The sequence below is a fragment of the Otolemur garnettii genome, unplaced genomic scaffold (assembly GCF_000181295.1).
Source record: "Otolemur garnettii isolate 467f Iridium unplaced genomic scaffold, OtoGar3 scaffold00031, whole genome shotgun sequence".
NCBI classification, from domain to species: Eukaryota; Metazoa; Chordata; class Mammalia; order Primates; family Galagidae; genus Otolemur; species Otolemur garnettii.
The window spans coordinates 6,473,620-6,491,380 of record NW_003852426.1 but is presented as its reverse complement, the minus strand read 5'-3'; the positions used below and the strand labels follow the sequence as shown (position 1 = coordinate 6,491,380).

The 17,761-nt window shown below is 46.6% G+C and overlaps 1 protein-coding gene across 1 annotated transcript; it reads right to left on the bottom strand.

The window, feature by feature from the left end:
- Window positions 1-4,269: 4,269 nt before the first annotated feature.
- ARMC12 (armadillo repeat containing 12) lies at window positions 4,270-16,856 on the bottom strand. The gene is made up of 8 exons (XM_003789134.3): window positions 16,627-16,856; window positions 16,099-16,153; window positions 14,712-15,636; window positions 13,896-14,041; window positions 13,547-13,681; window positions 6,679-6,852; window positions 6,465-6,536; window positions 4,270-4,642 (listed from the first exon to the last, which is right to left on the bottom strand). Exons 3-8 carry the CDS (start codon window positions 14,953-14,955, stop codon window positions 4,313-4,315), a joined length of 1,101 nt encoding a protein of 366 aa, XP_003789182.1. The 5' UTR covers window positions 14,956-15,636; window positions 16,099-16,153; window positions 16,627-16,856; the 3' UTR covers window positions 4,270-4,312.
- Between the last annotated feature and the right edge of the window lie 905 nt (window positions 16,857-17,761).

Genomic DNA, 17,761 nt, shown 5'->3' with positions numbered 1-17,761 from the left:
TACCATCTTGGAAGGGGATCCTCCAACTCAGTCAAGGCTTCAGATAATAGCAGTCCCGGGCAAAGACTTGACCAACCACAGCTTTACTGAGCCAAGAACCAGCCTGCCAAGATACCCCTTAATTCCTGTAAGAGATAACATATGCTTATTGATTCTTTTTTCTTTTTTTTGAGACAGAGTCTCCACCTGTCACTCCAGCTAAAGTGCTGTACCTTCAGCCTAGCTCACAACAACCTGGGCTCAAGGGATCCTCCCACTTCAGCCTCCCAGATAGCTGGGATGATAGATCTACAGCCAGCCACAACACCAGGCTAATTTTTTTTTTTTTGAGACAGAGTCTCACTCTGTCGCCCTTGGTAGAGTGCTGTGGCATCATAGCTCACAGCAACCTCCAATTCCTGGGCTTAAGTGACTCTCTTGCCTCAATCTCCCTGGTAGCTCAGACTACAAGTCCCCGCCACAATGCCTGGCTCTTTTTTTGTTGCAGTTGTCATTGCTGTTTCCGCTGGCCGGGGCCAGGTTCAAACCTGCCACCCTCGGTATATGGGGCTGGCGCCCTACCCACTGAGGCACAGGCGCCGCCCCAGGCTATTTTTTTTTTTTTATGGAAATGTTGTCTTGCTGTTACTCAGGCTGGTCTTGAACTCCTGAACTCAAGTGACCCTCCCGCCTCAGCCTCCCAGAGTGTTCAAATTACAGGTGTGAGCACCAGGTTGCAAATGATATTTTAGATTGCTAAGAGGAAGGGAACTGGAGAGATATTGCAGGAGGAAAAGGTTTTTGCTTCTGGGTTGCAGTGTGCTTGATCTACAGCAGTGGTTCTCAACTATCCTAATGCTGCAGTCCTTTAATACAGTTGCTGTGGGTCACGACCCACAGGTTGTGAACCACTAATCTACAGGTTCCTGCAGCCCAAACAGCTTTCCCAGCAGCACCCCGTGTCTAGCAGCTTCTCTGAGCACAGCCGCCCCTGGGCTGTAGCGCAAGCTGAACGCCTCCACCTCCTGTAGCTTTTGCAGCTTCTCCAGTACCTGCCAGCTGTGTGCACAAGGCTTCCCCAGCCTTAGGCTCCCGTAGCACCCACAGGCTCTCCAGCACCAGGCTCCTGTGGTACTTGGGGCCAGCAGCACCCAGAGGGTAGCAGCTTCCCCTGTCCCCATGTGGTTTGTTTCCATGTCTCCCCATGAAGAGCTTCCTGGAGGGCACATTTCTGGCAGGTTCCACTAGCATGACAGTACGACGACAACAACGCCTCTGCAAGGTCTGGATTTCAGCCCCAAGGGAGGGTTGGAGTGTTTCTTCCTTGGGTGGGCTACCTTAGCCTGGGGCTAGGGCTGCTGCTGCTCCTGTGTCTGCTGTTCATGTATTCTCTAGGGGTCTCTTTGCTCCTTACTAATTCTATGTTACTCTAATCCCTTGTTTTAAAATCTTCTGTTCAAATTACCGTGTGGTTTCTCTCTCTTGATCATACTCAGATCCAGATACACCAAGTTTTGTTGCTATTTGTCACACAGCAACAGTTAAGTACTACACCGCTCCCATCACACCTGCCCACTTCAAGTTCTCCTTTCATTACCATCAGCCGGTTGCTAGCGTGTGCCTACCTTGAGCGGGCTCTTCCTTCAGGCTTGGAATAAGCAGTCAGATTACTCCACTGCAAAAAAAGGAACAAGACAAAACAAAAAAGCCCCAAGGTTTATAAGATCCGAGCTTTAATTTGCCAAATGCCAAGTGAGAAATTCAGATGAGAAACGCTGCCAGAAGTACTAAAGGCTGGTACAGTAGAAGAAAGGTCTAGGCTGTGGTGGGGTGTGGTTCAGCTCTGATGACACTAGAGGCACACACAGCCCAGAGGAAAGGAGAACGAAGGCCTTTCCAGCGTTGTTGGCAGGGGGAAGGATGTGTCACAAGCTTTGAGGAAAGACTACCCCTGGTATGATCGCAGCAGCAATGACTTGTGTGCTCCAATCTGACTGGAGCAGCGATTTGGCACAGTGGGCTTGTGCCAGGCAAGAGGATCATGTGAAGGGCTTAGAATGCAAAGCTAATTCATTCGGCTCTGTCATGTTCAGTCAGGGACCACAAACATCAAGGACAAAACTCAACCTGCTTTTGCTGAAGGTACGTTTCTATTTGTTAGATCATGTGACTTTGCTTTAAGGCTGAGACAATAGTTCCCTATGGCAATAGAGATCCCATGAATGTTTCTGAGGATGGTGTGATATGGGATTTTGATTCATCTGGAATGTGTAGGGCTGGAGAGGATGGAGACTAGATGTTGGAAAAGTCCTGATGTGGAGGATAGGACAGTAGCAGTGGAAATGGGAGCACTGGGCGGATGTGGCAGGGAAGAGAATTTGAATGTGATGCCCAGCACCTTGCTGGTCATGCTGGGTCAAGGGGTAGGCTGGGTGATGTTGGCAGTTGACAAGTTCCACTGGGGTGCTACAGGATGTCTAAGTATCAAGAGGAGCAGTCTCAATCCTGAACTCGAGAGAGACAAAGGATATTGATTCAAACCTGGTAGTGACTGTCCACTCAGGGGTTACAAGTCTGACTTTGGGCAATAGCTGTGAGCTCGGTCCTTCTGTAGAAACTAGCTCCCTCTGACCAATCCATCTTTGTCCATCACCTTCACCCCACCCAAATAATGTGACCTTGGAGCAGGGATTATGTGGGGACAGATTTCCTCAGGTAGTTCAGTCCCAAACTGGCCTGTAAAAGCCAGAAGCATCAAGGTCCTTTTCAATTTCCACATGTTTGGCTGAGAATTCATGGCCTACTATCCCAAGGCTCAGGCCCAAAAATATGAAATTAAAGAATCCCAATAGTAGGGGGCTGAAATCCTATTGTTGCCCCAGACTAGTCACATGACCTCAGGAAAGTTACTTTTCTTCTGTGGGTTTGTTTTCCTTTCAATAAAACACCAGAGTTGGTCCTGGATGAGATTATGGTTTTCAAATCCTACTTCTATAAAAAGCTGGGGTCCCATGGCAGGACCATGCCCTACTTCCTAGATTGAGCAGTAACAGACTGTGAATAGTTCCAATAACATTCTCTCTCCTAACATGTTCTTAAATCATTAGCAACCACTACTTTTTGTTTGCCATCAAGGACTCACAGATAACACAGCTAATGAACAAATGGGAAATGCAAATGAATGGGAAAATCTCAAAGTGGGTGACTATATTTTGTTTGACAGTCTTTCTTCTTGTTCTCAGAAACTTCACAATTACGGTTTTATGTTACACACATAACATAATCACTCTGGTTTCCAAAGCTAAGTTCCAGTGGAATTTCAGGGTGCTTTGTAAAAAGGACTCTAGGTTTCGGTGCCTGTAACCTGAACAGACTGGAGAGATATTGGACTCGACACTCTCCAGTGATGTCTTCAGTACTAATCTTTCATCTTATTAACGAAGAATTCATAGCTGCTCGTTGGGAATGCATACAGAACACTGCGCCTTACTCTCATTAATTCATATTTTCCCAACATCCTCGCAAGGTTTTATTATATTCATTTTGTAGATGAGAAGACTAAAGCTCAAATACAGTTAATGGCTACCTCAAGGTCACACAGCTAGTGACAAAGCTGGGATTTGAATCTAGCAGTCTGACTCCAGAGATCCAACTCCTACCCAGTATGCCTGCAGGTCCCTGTCATTAATGCTGTCACCAAATTTTTTCAGTTCTTTCTTGGACACATGGTAAGACTGATCTTCCCTACCCACTTTGGCCAATGAAGTGTGAGAAGTGGTAAGTGTCATTTTGGTAGGAATTTAAGAGCCATTTATCACTGCCACATCCCCTTTCCTTCTGTAAAAGTTGCAGAGACAGAAGGAGCCTCCCTGGGCCCAAGTCCCTGAGTAAGGATGACGCAGAGTAGAAGCCTTCAACCCTCTAATTGACCTGCAATGTGGTATGTGGTGTGAATGAGAAATAACCTTTGCCATCTTTAAACCAGTGAGATGTGGAGATTGTCACTGTGGCATTACCCAGCCTGCGCTGACTAATCCAATGCGATCCTGTCTCTTGTTGATTACATTTGGCTTTAGTCCCCAAGCCTGCCTTGTCCAACCCCCTGAAAGCACTGGCTCCACATTCAGGTTTGAAAAGAGAAGAGTTGAGTCAGTCCCCCAAATATGGAAATGGGGATGTGTTTGGGGGTGATACACCCATGCTCTGCCATGCTCTGGGGCAGAGGTTATACTGAAGGAAGTCTCCCCCAGCCCTGGAAGACCACAGACACAAGCTCAAGCTTTAAGAAGCTTCAAGCTTCTCTCCCATACTCATTTATTGGCTCTCCTTAATTTTATTCCCCGTTTTTAAAGTAGGAAGAACTGGGCTGGCAAGAGGACCGGGCTACCAAGTCCTGGGGGCACTGCAGGCTGACTATGACCTTGCAGGCCTGGATCTGAACTTCCTCCTCAGGGTGGATGACCAGGGCAAGCAGACGGTCTGCCAGTCGTGACCCTTCCCCAAAGAGGGCTTCATGCAGTGACTGTTCATTGTAATGCCAGTTCACAGCACGGTAGTGGGCTACGTTCTGGCCTTCACTCAGCCTCTCAGCAAATACCAGTATTTCATACAGGAGACTCCCTGGGTGTGTGGACTGGAACAGATTCAGGAAGTTGGAGTGCACCTGTGATGGGAATGGTAAAAAAAGCAAGTTTTAAAATGTTTATTCTTCCATCCTCCTAACACCTCAACTCCCTCAATATACCTAAGTTTTAGACTCAACGGTATAGGAGTTTAGTTTTCCTTTCATTATTGCTCCTGGGCTTAAGTGATCTTCCCATCTCAGCCTCCTGAGTAGTGAGGGCTACAGGCACAAGTCACTATCCCCAGATAATATTCATTTAATTTTTTTTTTTTTTTAGAGATGAGGTCTCACTATGCTGCCCAGACTGGTCTCAAACCCCTGGGCTCAAGTGATCTCCCACCTTAGCCCCCTGTCTTTCGGATTACAGGCATGAACTACTATACCTGGCTGAATGTCCACTTGATGACTGTAAAGTATTCTAGGTAAATGTAATGGCTCAAGCTTATTTGTGTTATTTATAGCAAAGATACCCTTACTAGTTTTAGTTTCTTATCTATTGACTGCTGAGATTCTAGTTCAAATCTCTCAAGTCTCCCACTGTGGGGGTGGTGGATTTGTTACTCTTTGTAATTCCATCAAGTTTTGCTATATATATAATCTGAGATTATGTTATTAGGTTTGGGGTTTTTTTTTTTTTAAGACAGAGTCTCACTATGTCACCCTAGGCAGAGTTCTATGGCGTCACAGCTCACAGCAACCTCAAACTCCTGGGCTTAAGCGATTCTCTTGCCTCAGCCTCCCAACTAGCTGGGACTATAGGCGCCCGCCACAACACCCAGCTATTTTTTGTTGCAGTTGTCACTGTTTAGCTGCCCAGGCCAGGTTCGAACCTACCAGCCTGGGTGTATGTGGCCAGTGCTGTAACCACTGTGCTACAAGCACCACGCCTATGTTATTAGGTTTAGTGTTGCTTTATCATTTGAGGAGACCGAATCACTGACTATTACATAATTATCCCTTTTATCCCTAATAATGTTCTTTACATAAGTCATTTTTCCACTAATATTAAAATATCTGTGGCTGGGCGCAATGGTTCATGCCTATAATCCTAGCTTTCTGGAAGGCCGAGGCAGGTGGATTGCCTGAGCTCACAGGTTTGAGATAAGCCTAAGCAAAAGCAAGACCCTGTCTCTAAAAAAAGAGGTGGGCATTGTGGTGAGCACCTGTAGTCCTACCTACTCAGAAGGCTGAGACAAGAGAATTGCTTGAGCCCAAGAGTTTGAGGTTGCTATGAGCTGTGACACTACGACACTCTACTGAGGGCAACAAGTCAGACTCTGTCTCCAAAAAAAAACTATATTAACTTTCGTTTTGTCTATGTTCCTAAATCTAGGAGTTCATAAAGCCCCCCATGGGAGAATCTCCCTCTCAAAAAAATGAATCCTCATTCTATTGGGAGAACAGAAGAGGCGATAGTTTTCTTTCTCTCTCTTTTTTTAGAGACAAGGTTCCACTCTGTCACCCAGGCTGGAATGTAATGGCACAGTCATGGCATACTGCATCCCCAAACTCCTAGGCTCGAACAATCCTCCCACCTCAGCCTCCCAAGCAGCTGGGACTAGTTGTATACCATCATGCTTGCCTAATTTCTTAATTTTTCATAGAGACAAGGTCTTGCTATGTTGCCTAGCCTGGTCTTAAACTCCTGGCCTCAACCAATCCTCCCACCTCAACTCCCAAGTAGCTGGGATAACAGGTATGAGCCACTGTACCCAACGAGGGATGGTTTTCAATACATTTAGTGCAAAGGTAGGAAGAAGAGTAAGACAATTCATCAAGGCTAATTCTGTATGAATAAGCCATGATTCTTCCCTTGACAATTTCTGAGTTGGCATCAACCCCTCTTCAGTTTCTTTCTCACCTTGCAGTTGAGAATATCATAGAGAAGGTCATTCTTCTGTGCCAGGTAGCTCAGCAGTCGTGCAGCTTGCACCTGAATAGAAGGAAGAATAAAGCATGGGAAGGAAGGTGAATCTGGGCCTGAGTAGGGAAAGACATAAACTTGCCCTCCTCCCTCTGGGTGCCATGCTGGGGCTGGTCAGGAAGGCAGGGCCTTGGTCGTGGTCCTCGGGCACCTGTGCCAAGATGTAGTCTGACTGCAGAATCTCCATCAAGGCAGGCATCACCCGTCGCAGCTGTGGATGCACATAGTCAGGCAGTGGAAGGTTGTTGAGGAGTCTGAGGCCCGCAATGTGCAGCTCTGTGTCCCAGATGGTGGAGATCAGTTCCAATACCTTGATGGAGAGTTCCTAGGGTGGGGGAAGAGAAGGGTCGCTTTTATGCAGGGATCCCCACCACAGTCCCAGTCTCTGACTTTACTCCTCACTACCCCCACCCATGATGCCCAGGCCAACCCAACAGACAGTTCTCCCTAGCTGAATTCTCAACATCATTTGACCTCATTGACCATTCCCATGCCTTTAAAAGTCTCCCTTCACTTGGCTTCTCTTTCACAGACTTCCTCCCTAGTTCTGCCAAACTGCACTTCTCTACCTCCATCATTCCCTTAGGGATATCACCCAGACTCACAGCATTAAATACTGTCCACATGCTGAAGACTTTCAAGTTTAAGTCTTCAGCTCAAGCCTCTCCCTGAACTCCAGACTCAAATGTTCAGCTGCCAACTCCACTTTTCTCCCTGAAGATCTAAATGCTTCTTCCACAGCCTTCCCTGTCTCAGATACGGTTATGCCTTTCTTCCAGTTGCTCAGGCCTAAATTCTGTGGTATTCTTGACTCCTTTCTTTCCCACCTCTTTTCCTACCCTTCAGAAAATCCTGTTCTTTAATGTCTATTAAAAATCAAGCCACTTCTCACCACTCCCGCTTCTACTGCTCTCTTCTGAGCCACCATCATCTCTCACCTGGATTTCCGCACTAGCCTCCTGTCTCCCTGTTTCCATCCACACCCACTCATTTAACATGTTAGACATGTTACTCCTCTGCTCAAGAGCCCCCATTTCATTCAGGGTGAAAGTTAAGGTCCTTATGGTGGCACATTGTCCCCTAGGATCTGTCCCTTCTCCCCCCTGCTTATTTGATCTCATCTCCTCTCCTTTGCCCCTGTGGTTCCCACAATGGTCTCCTCAGTTATTCCTGGAATATGCCTGGTACACACCTGTCTCAAGGTTTGCACAGGCTGTTCCCTCTGTGCAGAACACTCTTCTTCCAGAGACTGGCAACTCACCCTTACCTCTTGCAAGTCTTTGCTTACATGTTGCTTTCTCAGGGAGGTTTTTCCCAACCACCCTCATTCTAGCCTTCCCTAGCCTTCTTTTCTTCATAGCATTGCCACATGTAAAACACCTTTCCTATGTAAACTTTCTATTTTGAGATAATTATAAATTCCCAGGAAGTTGCAAAAATAACACAGAGAGGTCCCTTGTGCTCTTCCCCCAGATTCCCTCAGTGGTTACATCTTATACAACCAGAGCATAATAGCAAGACTAGGAAACTGCTGTTGATAAGTGTGCATAGTTCTATGTCATTTTATCACACCCACGGATGGGTATCACCACCACTAAGATCCCTCAGAACTTGCCCACCACCCCAAAGATTTCCATCATGGGACACCTTTATGGTCACTCCCACCTACTCCCCCAGCCTAAAACCCCAGGAAACCACTAACCTGTTTTCTATCTGTAATGTTTCCCATTTTGAGAATGTTATATAAATGGAATCATACATTATGTGAACTTTTGTGATTGGCTTTTTTCACTCAACATGTGAAAACACCCTTGGGATCTACCCAAGCTTTTGTGTGCATCAGAATTTCATTCCTTTTATTACTAACCAGTAGCATTAGATGGAGGCACCACAGTGTGTTTACCCATTCACCTGTTGAGACTGGTTGTTTCCAGTTTGGGGCTATTATAAATAAGGTTGCTATGAACAAAGGAGTACAAGTTTTTATGCAAATGAAGGTTTTCATTTTTCTAGGATAATCACCAGGGGTAAATGTCTATTTAGTTTTGAAAGAGACTACCAGACTATTTTCCAGAGTGGCTGCTGTACCATTTTACATTCCCACTAGCAACGTATGAAAGAAGTGTTTCTCTGCCTCTTTGCCAGCATTTGGTATTTTTACTAATTTTCATTAGATCTTCTACTAGCACATAGTAATATCTGACTGCCGACTCAATTTGCCTTTTCCTAATGACTAGTGATATTAAATATATTTTCCAGTGCTTATTTGCAATCCATGTACTTTTTTATTTCTTCATGTCTTTTGCTAATTCCCTAACTAGATTCCATGTTTTCTTTAATACTGAATTTTGAGAGCACTTTATACTGTAAGACAGACAAGCCCTTTATCATATACATGGTTTGCAAGTATTTTCTCCCAGTCTGCAGTTTGTCTTTTCATCCTCTTAACATAATCGTGCTTTTGGTGCCATAAACAATTTGCCAAGTTCAAGGTCCCAGAAGATTTTCTTCCTCAAAACTGCCCCACCCTGCCCATTTCTTCTCTTCTTTTTCTCTGTAGCACCACATGAAATACACTACATATTTTACTTATTTGTGCACTGCCTCCTTCATCCTGTTGGAATATAAATCTTACGAGGACAGGAATCTTTCCTGTTCTATTTACTGCTTTCTCTCTAGTACCTAGAATAGCATGTTGGCATAAGGCAAGTGATCAATATACTTTTGTTCAATGAATGAAGGGATCTTGGGTTCTGAGATGCAATGTGCTTGGACCTACAGGTATTACCAAAGACAGGTAACCTCATAAGCTGTACCGTAAGTGGACCAGGGAAGAAATAAACCAGAATCCTGGAGGGGAAGTTGGCATCCTATTAGTACCCTGCTCTTCTTTCCCCCACCCTTCACTGTTTGCTGAGAACTGAAGGTTAGATTCAGCAAGTCTGGGGCTGCATTTCAGGAACAGGGAGCAGCAGGTGGCAGGGCCAGGGCATGGAAGAATATAAAGCACCCAGTGTAAGTGGCTGGGTTAAGGCAGGGAGGTGTAACCCACCACCAATCACACACTGTGCTGAGAGCCTCGAGGCCAAAGGACAGAGGGCTGATGAGACTAAAGACCTCTGGAGAGTACAGTATGACTAAGGGAAATGATGTGAGCTCCCCTTAGGATATGTTGGGTCAGTGGATACGTCCAGTAGCAGCTGGCCATGGGGAAGACGTGAGGGGAGCCCTCAGGCTTCAGAGATCCAGAAGAGCACATCTGGATGGAAACTGAGATCAGGGAGTAACTACTTTTAACCTGGAAAGAAAACAGGGGTCAGGTCCTCAGGGTACAGACACTGGAACAAACAAATAGTGAACGTCAGGCCACCTGTATCAGAATTCTCTGGGGGACTTGTGAGAAATACTGCTCCCCAGTTGAACTAAACACCCTAGGTATGGGCCCCCAAATTTCTGGGTTGTTTCTTTATTTGCAGTTTTTGGCCGGGGTTAGGCTTGAACTCACCACCCCTGATATATGGGGCCAGGGCCCCATTCCTTGAGACATAGACGCCACACTGTTATTGTTTCTTTTTGAGACAGTCTGTTGTTTCTTTTTGAGACAGTCTCAAGCTGTCGGCCTGGGTAGAGTGCTGTGGCATCACAACTCACAGCAACCTCAAACTCTTGGGCTCAAGCAATTCTCTTGCGTCAGCCTCCCAAGTAGCTGGGACTACTGGCACCTGCCACAACGCCTGGCTATTTTCTGGTTGTAATTGTTGTTTTAGCTGGCCTAGGCCAGGTTTGAACCTGCCAACCTGGGTGTATGTGGCCGGCGCCCTACCCACCGAGCTATGGGCCTAAACTTCTGCTTTTAACCAGCTTTTCAAGCTGTTCTGACATACTTGAGAATCACAGCTTTAGAGAAACAGAGCTGAGGGAGCCACCAGCGAGTGGAGATCTAGAGACTCTTTGTTTCTCAATCTGTTTTTGTTTGTTTTCTGAGACAGTCTTACTTTGTCACCCTTGGTAGAGTGCCATGGGTCATAGCTCACAGCAACCTCAAACTCTTGGGCTCAAAGGATCCGCTTTCCTTACTTCCCGAGTAGTGGGGACTATAGACGCCCACCACAATGCCTCTATTTTTAGAGACAGGGTCTTGCTCTTGTTCAGGCTGTTCTGGAACTCCTGAGCTCAAGCAAACCACCTTCTTGAACCTCCCAGAGTGCTAGGATTACAGGCATGAGCTACCACACCCAGCGGTTCAATCTCTTTTTATTTTTGTGTGTGTTTTCTAATTGATATATCATAGTTGTACATATTTTGGGGGCACATATAAAGAAACTTCTCCCCCCAAAAATGAGGGGAAAAATTTGCAAAAAATTTAAAAGTGAGACGTTATCAAGTGTTGGTGAGAGTACAACACAGCAGGAACACTCATGCAGGGGTGGGGGGTAGATTGGTACAACCCTTCTGGAAAAGTTGGGCAATACCCTTTGACCAAGCCATCCCACTCCTGCACACCCACCCTACAGGAACTCTCCCAGGTACATGAGGCAGATGTACCCAACAATGTTTACAGCATGGAGTGGGTGCAGCAAGCACCTGGAAACAACACAAATGCCTACCAATGGGCCAATGGTGTACTATTCATAAAACAAAATACTATGGAACAGTGAAAAAAAAGGAAAGAGTTGCCCAGTAAGGTGAAATGTTGGAGGAAAAAAAGCAAACCGCAAAATACAAACCACCTACTCCCAGATACACTTAAAACATCCCAGGCTACATTAACCTATTTGTTATCTGCCTGGCCCTGCTAGAATATACAGGGACATATGTGGTAAAACTACAAAGAATATACAGGGACATTATGTGGAAAAACTACAAAGAAAATCCCATAACTGATAAACAAAATGCAGGGCAAAAATGGCCTCTGGTGGGGGAGGTGGTTAAGATTGGTGAGGGGGGCTACCTGGGGGTATTTGTATCTTTGCCTGGGTCTGGTGATCCATGTTTTATTTTATTGCTATTCTTTCTACTTTACATATATATATTTCTTTTAGGTATTTTTTTTTTGAGACAAAGCCTCAAGCTGTCACTTTGGGTAGAGTGCCATGGCATCATAGCTCACAACAACCTCCAACTCCTGGACTTAAGCGACTCTCTTGCCTCAGCCTCCCAAGTAGCTGAGACCACAGGTGCCCACCACAACACCTGGCTATTTTTGGTTGCAGCCATCATTGTTGTTTGGTAGGCCAGGGCTGGATTCAAACTTGTCAGTTCAGGTATACATGGCTGGCACCTTAGTCGCTTGAGCCACAGGCCCACCTTCCTTTTTTTTTTAAATTGAGATTGAGTTGTACTCTGTTGCCCAGGCTGGAGTGCTACGGTGTTACTATAGCTCACAGCAACCTCAAACTCCTAAGTTTCATGATCCTTCTGCCTCAGCCTCCTGAGTAGCTGGGACTACAGGCGTCTGCCACAACACCCAGCTAATTTCTTCTATTTTACAGGGTCTCACTGTAGCTCAGACTGATCTTAAACTCCAGAGCTTGAGATCCTCCTGCTCTGACCTCCCAGAGTGCTAGGATTATAGGCATGAACCACCATGCCAAACAGATATTTTACTTTTTTAATTTGAGAGAAATAGACATTTGTCTAGGGTGAGACTAGGTCAAGGAAAAAGTTTTCCTGGTGTTCCTTATAAAATGGGAGGTATTGGAGCTGACAGGAAGGAGCCTGGGAGGGTACCTGCAACAGAGGGAATAAGCAATAAGAGGGACAGGGTGCAGGACTGAGACTAGCACTGTCCAGAGACAGGGAGAAAGCCATGTTCTCCTGGCACCAGCAGAAAAGCAAGGAGGACAGGCATAGAAACAGGTGAGTCTGGGAGTATTATAGTAGGAAATATGAGAAGTGACATCTAGTGATTTAACATTTCTCCTACAGGGTGGTGGTGAAATCATCTGTGGTCCAGCCACCAGCCTCTAACCAACACAGGCATTAGGGATGTGGTATAATAATATATTTTTAAATCTTTGTCATTCCAGGAACAGAGCTCCTAAAACTCTTCAGAAGTCCTGATTGATAGTAGTGTCTTGTTAATTCTTAACCCTTTTGGTCACACCAGAGTTTATGCCAGTGAGGTGACTCTTGGGAGGGTCCTTAGGTAGCTTCAGGGTGGGAGTTGGTCACCAGAAAGACCAAGGTCTGATGAAAAGTTTGGGATTTTTAACCCCTAACCTTTGGGAAGGGAGAGGGGCTAGAACCGTGGTTCTCAACCCGTGGGTTGTGACCCCTTTGGACTATATTAAAGGGTTGCAGCATTAGGAAGGTTGAGAACCACTGGGCTAGAAATTAAGATCAATCGCCAATGGCTGATTTATTCAACCTTGCTTACATGACAAAATCACCATAAAAACCTCTAGCCAATGAGATTCAGAAAGCTTCCAGGAGATTGGGGGGGGAGTGTGTGCACAGAGAGGGCCTGGAAGCTCTGTGCCCTTTCCCCCATCCCTTGCCCAATTCATCTGGCTATTCCTGATTTGTGTCCTTTATAATAAATTGGTAAATGTAAAGTATCTTTCTGAGTTATGTCAGTCATGTTAGCAAGGCAGTTGTAGGAATCCCTGAATTCATAGCTGCTGTCCGAAGTCAGATTTGCTACTGGCATCTTAAGTGGGCACGGTCCCACAAGACTTACCCTGTGGGGTCTATGCTGACCATGGATAGTTAATGTCAGAACCAAATGGGTGGATACTCAGCTGGCACTGATAATTGGTTGGTGTCAGAAAGATCCTTGGGGGATCATTCTTTGAGGTTCAGAGGTACCACCCTAGGTCCAGTTTCCTCCTGAGAGTCAAAGGCCTTCATGACTCTGCTGGGAATTAGACTACTATCTCCCTATTTATTTCTAGGTTACAAACTAAGATCCAAACAAACTTCTGGAACATGAGCGCTAATCCTGTGCCAATTCAAGGACTCAAGTTCTATGGACATCCATCTGTGTGCTCTGCCCCACCACTGGGCCCTGCACTCACCTGGATTTTGAGCCTGAATTTTCTGATGCCAGAAAAAGCTTTAAGTGTATTCAGAGCTTGGATTTTGACACTGTTGTCCTTGTCATCCAGCATGTAGCCTATTAAACTGATGTCATCGGTAGTACAAGCAGAGGCCTGGAGTATGTGGGGATAGACAGAAGAGGCAGGAAAAGCGGGAGTCCTGGGCCCACTGGCCTCCCATGTCACAACCCCTCAATACACCCTTCCCACCATCAGCCAAAGAGAGACAGGTCCCAGGACACTGTCTGGCCAGGCCAGGGACAGGAATTGGCTATAACCCCCAGGGACCAGGTTGGCTAGGAGGGGCCTCCTGCTTCCCTTCCCTCACCTCAGCCTCCAGCAAGTACACACAGCGAGTGATGCTGTGCAGGATCATGCTCTTGGCGTACTCATCCTGTTTGCACTCCAAAGAGTTGAGGAGCCTCCGGAGCTCACCTGAGTCCCGCCCGTGCCGCTCTCGCTCGATTGCCAGGCCTAGACAGCCACCCAGCCCAGTTCAGGCTGTAGACTCAGAAGTAATGAAAGAATGGGGTTGGGAAGCAGGGGCAGGGACCTGGGGACAATGCTGCCTTGCCTCTTTTGAAAAGAAGCCTTCTCAGTATATGCAGGACCACCACATACAACTGAATGAGGCATGTACTGCACACAGGCACCACATCTAATTTTATATTGTCCATAGCATATAGTCATAAATTTGTCTATTTACTGTAATAATTTTCCAGAATATGGCACTAACAATTAGTGTTTCACTAAAACAAGTATATAGTAATGATCTTCCAGCAGATGGCAACAAAGAGTCTTGCAGAAGGGGCAGCTTTCCCCCACATGCACAAAAGAAACATACAGGCTTAATGGAAGCTCTGGGCATGTAGGTCCTCCAATTTTCCCTTTCCTTAAAGTCTCCACTTCCTGGGGCAGGAAAGGGATGGGGGAGCTGCTGATGCCAAGTTTCCAAGAAGTGGAATCCTGGGAGCCGGCGTAAATGTGGTATTTGGAGACTTGCCACATGAGTCTGAGTATCCTTTTGAATGAGATCCAGGGACCCTGAACCAGTATCTCTAGCAGGGCCTTGCCTAGGGCACTGCAGGGTGGGCTTGAGGAAAATGAAGAGAAAAGGAAGGAAAGAGGAACTTGGAGGAGTCACCTTTGGGCCCGCCCACATCAGAGGCCTCGGGAGCAGGTGCCTCCTGGGGCAGAGCCCTCTCCCCAGGGACTGGACACTCACGGGCGATACAGATGGGTGAGTTGCTACAGAGGGGTGGTTGGCATTTTATGCCGGCCTTGATGGCCTTGTAGAGCAGGTAGATGGCCCCAGCGCCCGTAGCCAGGCTCACTACACTTTTGCGGATGTCCAGTTCCTTCAGGTATTGGGGGATGCTCTTGCCCATGTCTTCAGCTTTGCCTTGTGCCCAGGTGGGAGGTAGGCCCAAGGTACCTGAGAGGAGCCTTCCGGAACCAGAACTTTGGCAGGGCCAGGAACCAGGGTACCAGAATCAGAACCCAAGCAACAAAGGAAACTGAGGAGACCATGAGATGAAATATGGAGGTCAGGAAATTAGATAGTCAGGGATCCTTCAAAAAAGAGAAAGTTGAGTTTTAGAGCCTGCAGGAACAGCAGCATGAGACCTCAGGAGAATTAAAAAGGCAGGGGGCACACCCCCCATATCTTTAGGGGAGCCAGGTTGGTGGGGCTCCAGCAGGCCTCTCCCCCATTAGAGGGCAGCAGAAGTTAGTTCTGGGCTGGAGCCTTTTGAGAAAGGGTGTTTCGGGTATGCCCACTGGCAGCTCTTCTCTTGTCCTCCTATCTGTGATCTTTCCACCATAGATTTACATGTGGGCCTTGTTCTTCAGGCAGGGCTCCCTGCTCCCCAAGGAAGATGAAAAGGAGGGGAGCATCTTATAAAGTATGCGAGTCTGGAGACAAATCCACCACTTTTCAGCATCTGCACATTGCTCTGGAGGTTACTTGTTTGACAAAAGCTCTTGAGGGCAGTTGTTTTACATCTCTAGCATCTGGTACAGAATCCTGCACTTGGTGAGTGCTTGAGCCATGTTCTGTCATTGAGGACCTGGGGGCAGAATGATGACAGAGTCTACTGGGGCTCCAGGCCCATCTAAGCAGAGTGATCCTGAAAGAAAATAGGATTGCTCTTGCCTGGGTCTTAGCTTCTGCATTTGTAACCTGAAGACTTACCATTATAAAACCCCAAGACTGAAATATGAGTACATGCCTTTCAGCCATGGTGGGTCTAAATCTGGGAGCACCACCTCTCAGCCGCCCCACAAGTGGGATGAGGCTTGAGACTCCCTCTGGAGATGAAAAATGTCACCACCCCAGGGTATGGGAGCCCATCTTTGGAAGCCTTGAGCTCCACCACTAGGATGAGGCAGGTAAGACCAGACCCTTCTCTCCTCCCCACATGACCTGAACCCACTCTTTGCACCAGAACAGTGAAATCACAAGCCCCAAGCTAGGGGCAGGCCCAGAACCAGGGCTGAGCATAGCTGAACCAGAATAGAGCTTCACCTACCTGCCTTTGAGTACCTCTGGGGACAGAAGGCTCTGGGTCCTGGGTTGCACCTGGGCTGGAGGGAAGTGGGGAAACAAGGAAACAGTATTTGCAGTGATGCTGTGGCCAGCCAGGCCTGCCCACTCAGAGCCTTGCTTGGCCCATCACACCCTAGGTGGCAGGCAGGGAACAAGCAACATTCCTGGGTGGTCATTCTCTTCCCATCCTTTCTTCCACCCTCAGCCCTCCTCTAGGGTCATTCCTGGCAGTCTATTCAGCCCCCTGATGTGAGTGACTGCATGGGCTCCCACACAGCTTCTCTCTTGCCATGCCACTACCCCTCACAACCCATGAACTCTGAGTAGAAAATGGCTGCCTGATGGGAACTGTCATTTCAGGTTCCAAGACTGCTTTGGGGGATCTGAGACTAATTTCCTCAGACAATGTTCCTGCTTTGCCCTTCTGCACAGTGGGACCCAGAGTCACCAGCCCTTCCATTCCATGGACTGATTCTATAATCCTCACATTCTAAGCAAATGTGCTGCTCACCTGTTCTTAAAGACCTCCAAAGACAGTTCTTTCTTGGCTGCAACCTAACTTCCCCCTACTACATCAAAAGCCCAGTTCTTCTGGTTCTATCTTCAAGCAATTCAGAGGAATCAGAGGCAGAGTCATCTCTAGGGTGACATTTTCACTAGATAACAACACAACAAAACAATTAAGACAGAGGACAGAGGAACATCTATTTGTTAGTAGAAAGTCAATGATTATCCTTGGGAATAACTGTTTTCAATTCAGATGTCATGTCTATTTTGAAGAGAATTAAATTTTTTAAAAATAAAACGACAGTGATAATACATGGTATGTCTCAAACATTCTTAGGGAAGATAAATTAATAGCTACAACTCTTTATGGGAACCTGGCTTTCACTTATTTTCTTGGTTTGTTTTTCTGTCAAATCCAGAAATCTGGAACCATTGGCTAGAAAGAAGTCTAGAGTCAGTATGCACACAGCCAGGCACCTGCCCTCACCAAGGAAAAGTACATGGGCTGCCCAACCACATACCTCTTTGCTATCTGTTCCAGCCTTTTTTTTTCTGAGACAGAGTTTTACTATGTCACCCTCGGTGGAGTACTGTGGTGTCACAGCTCAATTCTTGGACTTAAGCGATTCTCCTGCCTCAGCCTCCCAAGTAGCTGGGACTACAGGCACCCACCACAACGCCCTGCTACTTTTTGTTGCAGTTGTCACTGTTGGTTAGTTGGCCCAGGCTGGGTTCAAACCCACCAACTTTGGGGTATGTTGCTGGTGCCATAACCACTGTGTTATGGGGGCTGAGCTGTTCCAGCTTTTTGCCTTCAAGGCTGAAGTTCTCATTGTTTTAAGTGCAGTGTACTTCAGTGGATGAGTGCTGATTCTAGACTAGTGGTTTTCAACCTATGGGTCATTGACCCCTTTGGGGGTCGAACGACCTTTCACAGGGGTCACCTAAGACTACCCTGCATATCAGATATTTACATTACAATTCGTAACAGTAGCAAAATTAGTTATGAAGTAGCAACAAAAATAATTTTATGGTTAGGGGTCACCACAACATGAGGAACTGTATTAAAGGGTCACAGCATTAGAAAGGTTGAGAACCACTGTTCTAGACAGACTACCAGGGTTCAAAACCAGTTCAGT